We start from the raw sequence: 12,160 nt of genomic DNA, 5'->3' as shown, positions 1-12,160 counted from the left end.
GCAGCCCATCACCCTAAAAAATGAAAAGTCGCCAGCGTTTTTTGGGACTTAGAAAATTTTTAAACTATTTTTTGAGGAAGTCCATCTACTCTATTGCACTTTGTCTGGTCTGAGGTGGCGAAGGCAAGTCTGGTGCAAGAGGTAACGGTCAGTAAAATCCGCATCTTAGTGAATTCGCGAAGTAACGCTCTTTCGCCAGAGCGAAGTAGCACTAGAGTCTATCTCCTTTGCTAGCGAAGTTACGCCAGCAACCGCTAGTAAATTAGCGAAGTACCGAAATGACATCACGCTTGTGAATTTTCGCCAGCTTTAGTCACTTCACCCTTTAGTAAATTTGCCCCTTAGGGGCATATTTATCAAGGGTCGAATTTAGAATAGAACCAGGAAAGGAGATGTATTTTTGTGTATTTCAAACATAAGCTGGACAGAAGGAACCAGGCACCCAGGAGGATGACTTAGCCAGGCAAACAGGCCTTTATAATCAATGTCAACAGTACTTCCAACCTATTAGGTCTTTGAACTATCCCCAGTCTGGCATGATGGTTACAGGGCATGATGGTTACAACTAGAGAAGTATGAAGCCCTGATAGGGTATAGAAATGATCATGGATCCAATTTTTCATATATTTGCCTAGCGAGCTTCCTCAATCTAACATTTTTCTGGTGCATAACAGAGTGAGTTGGCAATGGACACTTGACCTCACACCATATATCAGAGGTACAAAAAAGTAAGACATACTGTAGCAATTGTTGGCTTCTATTTTCTTTTGAAATCATAAAATGCGTAGTGCAACATGTTATCAGCTATCTGACACCAGTGAAGTGTCCATAACTCTAGTGCTATATTGGTTGTTGGCACGGATGCTCAAGGACTGTTTAGCTGTCACATGTGTCAAATAAGTGTTGGCTCTGAATGGACACTTCATTCACAGAACTTCACACCTCACGCCCCATCTCCTAATAGCAGCTCCTAAACGATAAGCAACTGCGCATTGAACTCATGTACTGCAGAGGATCTCCATTAGATAACAATTCAGCGCCAGCACTTTCTACTGTATATCATCTAGCACTTCTGTAGAAGGCGATGACAATGTGTAACAGTCTGTCCTTGCAAGTAATGTTCATCCATCTGCTTTTAACCATAAGCTATTTATATTTATTGGGAATGCTAGCGGAGTGGGCTACCCAAAGCACCACAACAACTGCACTTAAAGGGCTACTATGCCCACAAGGGTTAGGCCACCAAGGAGAAAGCCATTTAATGAAAATTACATTGAAAACAATTATAAATTGAGCATATTGTTCCTTTTAACAAGGTGTTTTAATCCTTTTATTTGGTTTGTGTTTGTCTGCAGCTACCCCTTACTGCCATGCAGATCGTTTTGTGAGGCAGCGCAAGAAGGCTGTGAGCCAGTGCTGGAGATGGTCAACTCTTCGTGGCCGGAGTTCCTAAGGTGCTCCCAGTTTCAGAATAAAACAGACAACAGCAACACCAGCCGTGTATGCTTCTCTCCATTGCAAGAGAAAGGAAGGCAATGTACGACATTCTGGTATCATAAGCATAATATTAATTACCTATTGAAATCACTATTCCCAGGCCTCTCCTGAAACCGGATTCTCAGTCACCCCACTAGTGAATCCTGTTAAGTGCTCAAAATCTTCCATTGAATTCATTGAGTTTCAAATAGGATTTCTGCTCAGCCATAAAGCGTGACAGAAGCGCTGCTTTGTTAAAAGAAGAGGAGACATAATTATTTGGTTGTATCTTCTCATGGAAGCACAAAAGATGATAACATTCCATGATTCTACAAAACTCTGGTAATTGGTGAATACCCAACCGGATATCATGACAATGTCATTTGCACTTGTGAAAACATTCCAAACCCTCTTAAAACAGGCATCGCATTCTGCTTACACTGCTGTCCTTAGGAATGTATGTCAGTGTGCCAGTCTGCTTCTGATTACAGAATGTGCTTGTAAACTTTTATGGTGCTAATACAAATTTTACACAGGGATTTAGGTCCACAGAACAAATTAAAAATGGGCATGGGGAGCTATGACTGTTGAATGTTCAACAAAACAACACTGTTCCTTCTTTTATATGCAGGATTTGTTCCTAAATCCTCATTTGGCAACAAGATGCAACTGGATATGTATCAGAGGTCAGGAAGTTAAGAGGGTAGAAGAAGGATGCAGGGTAATAGCCTATTTACTAAAGCTCTGAGATTAGAAGATAGCAACAAAATCATGTATTGTGTACAACACATAAATATTTGTTGTTCCTTTCATGGAATAATACAGAAAACATTACAAAGGATAAGGAGGTCAGAATTTGTTGTTCTTTTGCTGTCAACTTGTTGCCTTGCTCTTTTAAATGCATATTTGGCTCTGTGATTATACACAGTAGATATTAAAGGGCCAATGCAAGAATCAAAAAAGTCTACGGCTACATACTGTATACACTTCTTAGACCTTTGTTGCTTTCCAAAAACAGTTAGATAAAGTAGCACCCTTTCTGGTTTTCTCTGACAGTAAGGCCGTGGCACCCCTGAAGCTAAGCAACTTGCACGATCATTTTCCAAAAGGCACAAGGTCATTCCAGCCATTCCCTGGGCAGAAGTGCATCATGGCTCTTTCACTTCTAAAGCATGAACCATTATATGTACCCCTAAAATGATTAAGCTGTCATATAGCCAATACTCCAGTTCCCACAATGCCTTAAAGGTTCTTTTGCTGGAAGGGAGCTGACTACTGCTACATCTTTTAAATGGTACCTGTAGTCAGAACCAATAGTACTGTGAAATGATAAGGTCAGATACCACTTTCAATAGCAACTACATTTACAAATAATTTAAACATCCTGGAAAATGTATAATTACTATTTACTAAACTCCAAATTTATCTCATTATTTTATTCAAAAAAACACAATCAAACTCCCATGCCGGATTTGACCTTATTTATTAATTTAAAAACTCAAATTAATCAGATTGGGGAAAAAAACCAGATAAAGTCGAGCAAAAACCTGAATCACTCGATTTTTCTGGGGTTTTGCCCAAAAACCCGAAATTTTAATGGGCTAAATTCAGAGCAAACCGCATTATCTTCAAATTGGGGAAGGTGCCTCTCCCTTTGACTTATACAGGACTTCAGATGGTAGATTTTCAGATTCAGGCTTTTTGCAGCATCAGGGTATAATAAATCTCAAAAAATTAGATTTTCTTTTTCCACGAAAAATTCGAGTTTTTGTCCTAAAAAGCCCGACCTACTAAATTCGAGGTTTAATAAATAGCCCCCTAAAAGTTGATTAGATTACATTTTCGTTTCATTAGGTAACATTTTTGGAGGGTTTCTGACCCCTTTAAAACACTGAAATATTGTTTTGCTTTAGTGAATATGAGGAGAAGTACTCCTGCCATCACCATCTTAGCAATGCTCTTTCTTCCATCAACCATGCAATGGATAAAAACATCTTTATTCAATCAAGATTTCTTCGGAAATGCTTAGTATTGGTGCACAGACCTGCATGAAAGAATTTATTACTCCTGAGCACTGTTAAAAGAAATTACTACCTCTACGATCCAATATGATTTTATATACTGAAGAAAAAATGATATGTTGTTTAAACCGTACATTCCACCAGCTTTTTTTAAAAGGCCCCTAGCTTGTTAAAAGGTTTTTTTTTATTATGACAGTATGAAAGGCAGGCGGAGAGTGACAATTTGGTGACTTACTTACTTTTGGGTCAAAGATAAAACGGGAGGTAATAAACTTGAATTAAACTTACATACATTAGGGATGTCCTGCATTCAACCCTCATGCTGATTTTCAGCTACAATGTCATACAAAAGCCAAAGAGCCAGAGGTTGAGTTTTGCCAGCTAACATAAAGACAAGAGGGCTAACATAATAATGTGACATTTTGTTAAGGTATTTGTATCCAACAAGACTTCCCTGTCCACCGCTTATGCTTCAGCAAGGTGAAGAACTATGCTTTGACTGTTGTTGTGTGCTGATCCTTTTTCATTTAAATGTGTTTTATTACAGCAATGACAACAGAAGCTTCCATTTAAAAAATTTGATGCACATTATAGAAAAAGAGAAAAACTTAAAATCTTGCACAACGTTTATGGATAAAAAAACGAGCCAACTCAAAAACTGACCGAATGTCCTGTATAGATTGTGATTTTTTCTTTCAATTTCAGTTATTTTATGTAGCCAATCATAGATTTTTGATGGTGAGGGTCGTCTCCATGTTGTGGTATCAATCATTTAGTTACATCTAACATGCAGTAATTAGGGTTAATGTTTTCTTATAGGAACATCTGAGTGTTTGTGTCTCTGATCCCGTTTTTATCCTGTAACCCATGTTTGTTAGTATTTGGAAGACAGAAGACCCCTGTTTGTTTAAAAAATGTAAAGCGATGGCACATGAAATGATTTACAAAATTTCAAGCACTATTGTATATCCACTTATTTTAGCTGACGGATAGATAATTTGACAAATGTTTATAATTGCCTTTTAGCACTGTGCGGAGAACATGACAGCTTCTTGTGTGCCAATGGAGTGTGCATACAGAACAAACTAATGTGCAATGGATACAATGACTGTGATGACTGGAGCGACGAGGTTTATTGCAGTAAGTCCGTTTTAGACACTCATTTTTAAACACAATTTTATCATCATCTCATCCAATGTACATTTATAACATTGAGCAACAGAGCCAATCAGATAAGTGTCAAGACTCTTCTTGGTACTGAGGAAGTTAACTTTTCTGTCCGGCCATTGCCAGATGCAAACAACAGAGGGCGCTCATGATGCATTTTATGATATTACCATTCTGAGAACACCTAATAACATGACATCTAAAAAACGGAAGGCAAATTGCAAAGGTCCTCGTAAGAGCAAGTTGAGCAATTTTACCATGTTATGCTTTACCCTATATGTTTCCAAAATTGGACTAGTATAATAGTTGACTCACATGAGTTATCACATGATGGGAGTATGATAAAAAGTCAATCAGCAGGTAACATTGAAGCAATCTTCTGGTTGAGTTGGGTTTTTACACCTAAAAAAAAACTATTTTTACATGACTGTGAGGCTCATTTAATGCAATGCAGGTAGCAATTACCATTTATCCGAACATTTCAGCATTTTTTCCCAGAAATCCACTATCACTGCGTTGCAAGAGCCTGACCAGGGGCGTAACTATAGAGGAAGCAGACCCTGCGGCTGCAGGGGGGCCCAGGAGGTATAGGGGCCCCATGAGGCCCTAATTCATATACAATTTCAATAAATATTGGAGAAACAAGTCAACCTCTAAACATTTTGGGGGCCTGAAAAATAATTTGCTGTGGGGCCCAGTAATATCTAGTTACGCCACTGAGCCTGACACAATTGCATTGTAATCCATGCAAAAGCTTAGGGCCATAGAATGTAGAGAGTGAAGCAGGGGCCCTGACCAGTATACAGTTACAGGATGCAGACTCCAGTAGAAACAAATTAGTAGCAGTATGAACTGCACATTTTCATTTGAGCATTAACCCAGAAGCTGGTAATGTGTTACATTCCTGGTTACTTAGCCTAAGAACTAATAGCCTGAATATAAGGTATAAGGAGGTGCTTTTTAATACAAATATCTTGCATCTGAATAACAGTTCCTTGGGCAACATTTGTAATTCTAAAAATCATCCATCATTAAAAATTTTGTAGCACCCGCTGGATTTCCTGTGCACTTGCATCAAAGTCCAGAGCAAAAGGGCAGTGATGTTGGGCTCAGGTTGCTCTGTACTTTATGCTTGCCATAGGCTGATGTAAATACAGGGCTCTTCTGCAGGTTCAGCCAGTGTCACTTCTAGCTTGTCCAGCAGTACTTTATTCATAGAAGAGGCTGTCCTTTGCCCTTCATTCTTGGAGTTCAAATAGTTGCATCTTTGGGTGCAAACTGTAGTGCAGAGTGCAAAAAAAAACCATGGTTTGTGGATTATTTTCACTTTGCACCCTGCTTACTAAAGGAAGACTTAATTCTACATATATTGGTTACATTGATGATGAAGAGCATTTATTCTTCTGATTGGTTACCTATGTCCTCCTTTGTTCTAATAGGAGCATAGCTATACCTAAATACCTCAACATCCTTTTTCAGCTGGGAAGACTACTTACATAAGCAAGGTTATCTGGATAAGTATAGATACAATTTTAATTTGGCTTTGAGAGCATAGTTTAATGTGTGTACAGACTATTTATTCTGTGCAGATTTGCACTGACACATGAGTCGGGTTTTCACAAGACTTGCCTTGCTTAAGGAAAGCCTGAAAATTCTTCGTAGGCCATTATATAAATAGAAGCCTCTTGTGATCATGGAGAATATCATACATCCCACCTGCCCTGCAAATGTCTGCCCACTTATAGTTCTTTGGATTCAGCTCTCATGTTCCTGTGCTCTGGTTCCCTCTGCAGGCGTTGAATTTGACCAAGGATATCATTTAAAAACACAAGCAGATTTTTTGGGGAAAATTTGTCAGACAGCTAAACGTGAACTGGAATTTCCGCTATGGCAGGTCCTACTTGGCAACAATTTTTGTAAACACCTGTATTTATGTATGCACATCTAGAATATCACTGAGAGGGAGTTTAATAGCACTAAACAAAGGAGGTAAGTACAGAGCCCAGTTAGCAGATACTTAAAGGAAAACTATACCCCCAAAATGAATACTTAGGCAACAGATAGTTTATATCAGTGATCCCCAACCAGTAGCTCGTGAGCAACATGTTGCTCTCCAACCCCTTGGATGTTGCTCTCTGTGGCCTCAAAGAAGGAGCTTATTTTTGAATTTCAGGCTTGGAAGCAAGTTTTAATTGCATAAAAACTAAGTATAGTGCCAAATAGAGCCTCCTGTAGGCTGCCAGTCCACATAGGGGCTACCAAATAGTCAATCACAGCCCTTATTTGGCACCCAATAGACTTTTTCATGCTTGTGTTGCTCCCCAACTCTTTTTATATTTGAATGTGGCTCATGGGTAAAAAAAGGTTGGGGACCCCTGGTTTATATCATAATAAGTAGCATATTAAAAGAATCTTATCAAACTGGTATATATATTTAAGTAAATATTGCCCTTTTACAACTCTTGCCTTGAGCCACCATTTTGTGATGGTCTGTGTGCTGCCTCAGAGATCACCTGACCAGAAATACTGCAGCTCTAACTGTAACAGGAAGAAGTGTTGAAGCAAAAGACACAACTCTGTCTGTTAATTGGCTCATGTGACCTTACATGTGGTTTGTATGTGTGCACAGTGAATCTTACGATCCCAGGGGACGGCCCTTATTTTTTAAAATGGCAATATTCTATTTATGATTACCCAATGGCACATACTACTAGAAAAGTATATTATTATGAAAAAGGTTTATTTACATGTATCAGGGATTTACATATGAGCTGTGTTATGCAATATCTTTTCATAGAGACCTACATTGTTTGTGGGGTATCGTTTTCCTTTAAGTAACTCAATGATGTGCAAGTTAGAGGATGGGTAGGGGCTGGGAGGCCTAAGTGCCTCGCCTGCTTGCCCATTGTTGGACTTGCCCAGTGGGACCTTGTGGGTTCTGTGGCCCCTGCCAACTGAGGCCCACTCCCCCACTGGGAACTGCATTTATTAGTGCTTACCCCCCACCATCAGGTCTGCAAGGAGAAAGTAAGGTAAATGATATGCGGTGTGTGTGGGGGGGAGCTCAAACTCTCTATTGTGGTGGGGGGCCCAGTGGTCCCTGATACCCCAGTCCAACACTGAACTTGCCCTTCATGAATACAGCACTATCAAACACAAGCAGCACTGTAGTCCTTCAAGTGACTCCAATATGGAGCCCAGAGACCTATGATATTTCCCAGATGCAAAAAAAATTAAAAAATGAATTGAGCCCATTTTGTACCCATTATTTTGCACTTTTGGAAAATTCAGGGCCCAAACAAACATGCTGAAAATTATAGTAGTATATGTATGTATGTACAGGTATGGAATCTATTATGCAGAGACCTGTTAGCCAAAAACCTACTATATATGGCATATTGTCCTATTTGAACAAGTTAAACTAAATGAATAATCTGTTAATTTAGCTGGTGACATATGTGATAACTTTACCTGGGAGGAGAAATGCTCATTTATAATGTAAGTATTAGAAACACATCCAGTAGCTTTTATACTGTTTTCTAGAGAAGATAAGAGAGGGCTCCCCTGAACAAGCTGGATACTTGTTTCATGCTTAATTGCCCCTGTGATTTACAAAGGCTGAGTGATACTGACCTAACGCAGGATGGAAATCCTAACAAATATCTGTCACGCTCTGAAACATAAATAAGCTGTCACTCAGCTCAAGAATAAAAGCTGAAAAATAAATCCTTCATCTTAATTAACATGACAGCGAGGTGTCTGCTGATCTGTATAATGTCATCTTTGCCTGGTTGGCTGTGAAGAATTGATTTGATATGTAGACAGTTTTATTTAATCAATGAGAAGAATGAAACAGCAATATAGGTCAGATGGATGTAACATACTGACTTCCATTTAAAATGTGTTTATCAGCTACTATGGGGCTGATTTAACAAACCTGGGCAAATTTGCACCTGGGCAGTAACCAATCAAATGTGTGCTTTCATTCATTCTATCTGCAACTGGTTGAAGAGCCTGAAATCTTGGTTGCTATAGGTTATTGTGCAGGTATACATTTGCGTTGATAAATGAGCCCCTGTGTTATCTCATATTTTATCATTATATTGACCATTCAATTAACTTTATAAACAAATATATATACTGTATTTTTTTTCAGATGAACTCTTTTTTTATGTTTAAAATTTTTATTGGGTTTTCATAAACACAACAGATTATGATTCACATATTAAGTACGTCAAGATAAACATAGAAGAAGAATATACATTGCTGCATGACATATCAAGGAATTGAACAAATAAGTGCATATGCTTAGGGGCACATTTACCTAGGGTCGAATATCGAGGGTTAATAACCCGTCGAAATAAAATCCTTCGACTTCAAATATCGAAGTCGAAGGATTTTGCGCTATTCCTACGATCGAACGATTCAAAGGATTTTAATTCATCGATCGAAGGATATTCCTTCGATCAGGAAATTGTTAGGAAGCCTATGGGGACCTTCCCCATAGGCTAACCTTGGCCTCGGTAGGTTTTAGGTGGCGAACTAGGGGGTCGAAGAAATTTTTAAAGAGACAGTACTTCGACTATCGAATGGTCGAATAGTCAAACGATTTTTAGTTCGAAGCGTTCGATTCGAAGTCGAAGGTCGTAGTCGAAAGTCGAAGTAGCCAATTCGATGGTCGAAGTAGCCATATTCGACCATTCGAAATTTGAACAATTTTTCCTCTATTCCTTCACTCAAACTAAGTAAATGGCCCCTTAAAATCAAAGATGCCAAAGGAAAACAGATAACATAGCATATAAAATAAAAGGGAAAGAAATAATAAAAACCAAAATAAGCTAAAATACACCAAAACTTTACAGATTTAAATGAAGAGAACTATTGACTAATACAGCAGTATCAAATAGCAAAAATATCCTTGAACTAATGGAGACACTTTACATGTAAGAGTATTAGATTTGTAATATCCCTAATATTTCAATTTCGTGGCAAAGATCATTTGGTTTGAAGAAAAGAGACAATTTATCAAAGACTGAAGTTCCGGCACTAGAGTGAAATTCCGCAGGTCTCAATTCATTTCTATGGGATTTTGAAAGGCGTATTTATCAATGGGTGAAAGTGAAAGTTCACCCTTTGATAAATACGCCTATAAAAATCCCATAGAAATTAATGGAGAGTGGCGGAATTTCATTCTAGTGGCGGAACTTCACTATTAACTTCACTCTTTGATAAATATACCCCAAATCTGCGCTTTAAATGAGGGTTAGTTATTTTTGTCCATAACGCTTCTTGCCAACATTTATCTGTGATAAAATATCCTTTATGGAGGAGGGAGGTTCCGAAAAGCCAATATAGAAGAAGAGTTTTCTTCATAGCAGCAACAAAACGATGAATCAAGTTCTTTAATTCTTTCGTATTGGGTTTATACTGGTTCATTCCAGAAATAAAAGGGCAGCCTATATTTAAGAGAGCATAAGCTGGAGAAAGTGTAAAGCATATTTTTAACTTCGAACAAAGAAAATCTTTTGGTCTTTGCCAAGCCAACTTGACTTAGGGACAACTCCATAAATAATGGTCCACATTTTCATGTTTACATTTCGGGCAATATGAGATGTGACCTGAACCATTACCCTTACGAATAGCTAACCCAAATGGATCAGTCTGAAATGCTGAACTCTCCAATTGTTTTTTTGTTACCTTTTTAGTTAGAAAAATAAATGCATCGTTTCCATAGTCCTGTTACTTCCACTCTGTTCTCACTTTACACATAAACCAAATAATTTGCGTTGAGGCGGAAGCGCAACTGCGTAAATGTTAAAACTTACATTTTTTAATGACCCCTATGGGGTGTCTGCAGAAGACATTTTCCAGCATATCTCATCCCTGAACCAAATGATATCTATAGTAGATGAATATTGGTTGGGACATGAAATGACGTTACCAGTGGGAGTAACCAGATCAGTTGTACCAGTACAATGCACAGTGCATTTAAAGGTTAATACTGACTAAACATCACTCCACCACCATCACCTGCAAGCAAGCACACTAACATACATACTTGATGGTAGATGATTTATATTGTTATGGTTTTTGACCCCTGTTATTTCACACTGTTAATCACTGACTTCCCGTCTTGCTCATATAATATGCCTGGAATGAAGTTCAGGTGCTGTAGGACATATTTGTTGGGTGATTAGTAGCATCTTAAAAACATGTGATATCAGCCTTCAAGCCATGATTTATTTCAGCACCGACAGTACCTGGATTTATCCTGTAGTTTCCCAGTAGGGTGTCTGACTCCCTTCATTTTTGCCACTCAGAAGTTCCAGGGAATTATACAGCAGAAATACTTGGAATGCTTTACCTTCTTTTACAACAAACCGTGCCATGATCTGGCATGAGTATTTTATGTTCACCAAAGGTCTATTTAATTATTCCTTCATTTTATGGATGCAGTGGATATTGTATTTCTGACTCTTAAAAGCTCACTTTTATCCTCATACAGATTGCAGTGAACATTTATTCCGCTGTAACACTGGGAAATGTCTGAATCACAGCTTTGTTTGTGATGGATACGATGACTGTGGAGATCTGAGCGACGAACAGAATTGCGGTATGTCATCAATTTGGCAGCCAGAGGCGAAATACCTTTATTACGGTCTCAACTGTAAAGCTCCTGCTTTTAAATGTTTTCTTTGCAGCCAGCATGATTACAAAATAATATGAAATAAGATAATAATATAAAATGAAACACAGCTGGGGAGTGACACATTTTAAAAGGTTTAACCTTAGAAAAATATATGAACCAATGCACAATAGATTTCATTTTTCCTTGTTACTCTTTATTACAAAAAGCCCACATATGCACAACATCTGGAGTGCCCATCTCATCTTGTATAAAATGTATTTATGAGCAGGATATCTCGAGACATCCAGCTCAATAGGGAAAGATGCTACATACTGTATATACAGTACATACTTCTTGCTACCAAGGCTCATGGTTTTCTCTCAGAATCTACTTTACAGTATGCTATCCAATATAATATTATACATTCCATGGTCTTTATGAAACATTGGTCATTTTTGTTTTCTTATAAGTGTAGCGCTATAGTAAATTGAGTGCATCATTCTACTATGAGCTTAATCCCCAATACTGTGCTCCAGATGAGACCTTAAATATTCAGGGGTAAGCCCTCACAAATGATGTGGAGGCAGGGTGTAGTATAATAGTAACTTGGTGCAGGGACAATAATTGAATGCAAGTGGTACTTATAACTTAAGCAAAGAATATATTTATTGAACAGGAGTATCCACAATGGAATGTACACATAGAGCAAGCAGGATCATACAGAAACAGTGGATAGGCATATACTCATAGCTCCTTTGGTCAGTATCAGTCCCCGCAGGGAAGAGAACATGTACCGCAGTGAGGAGGTACCTCAGCTTTCAGCCTTTTCCCTAAGTGGAACCTGAGGGGAATCTCTACATCCCTAGGT

General features: G+C 38.3%; 1 protein-coding gene across 6 annotated transcripts in view; it reads left to right on the top strand.

Moving 5' to 3' along the window:
- Positions 1 to 12,160, top strand: part of corin.L (corin, serine peptidase L homeolog) — a 113,432-nt gene that overhangs the window by 59,201 nt on the left and 42,071 nt on the right. For all 6 annotated transcript variants that reach the window (XM_018229598.2, XM_018229615.2, XM_018229601.2 and 3 more), the window contains exons 5-7: positions 1,356 to 1,537; positions 4,524 to 4,637; positions 11,170 to 11,277. In XM_018229598.2, the coding sequence (XP_018085087.1) occupies positions 1,356 to 1,537; positions 4,524 to 4,637; positions 11,170 to 11,277 (404 nt within the window). The remainder of the gene's footprint in view (positions 1 to 1,355; positions 1,538 to 4,523; positions 4,638 to 11,169; positions 11,278 to 12,160) is intronic.

Source organism: Xenopus laevis, chromosome 1L (genome assembly GCF_017654675.1).
Source record: "Xenopus laevis strain J_2021 chromosome 1L, Xenopus_laevis_v10.1, whole genome shotgun sequence".
In the NCBI taxonomy this organism is placed as follows: Eukaryota; Metazoa; Chordata; class Amphibia; order Anura; family Pipidae; genus Xenopus; species Xenopus laevis.
The sequence above is the reverse complement of the archived record's forward strand: the minus strand, read 5'-3'. Positions and strand labels throughout refer to the sequence as shown.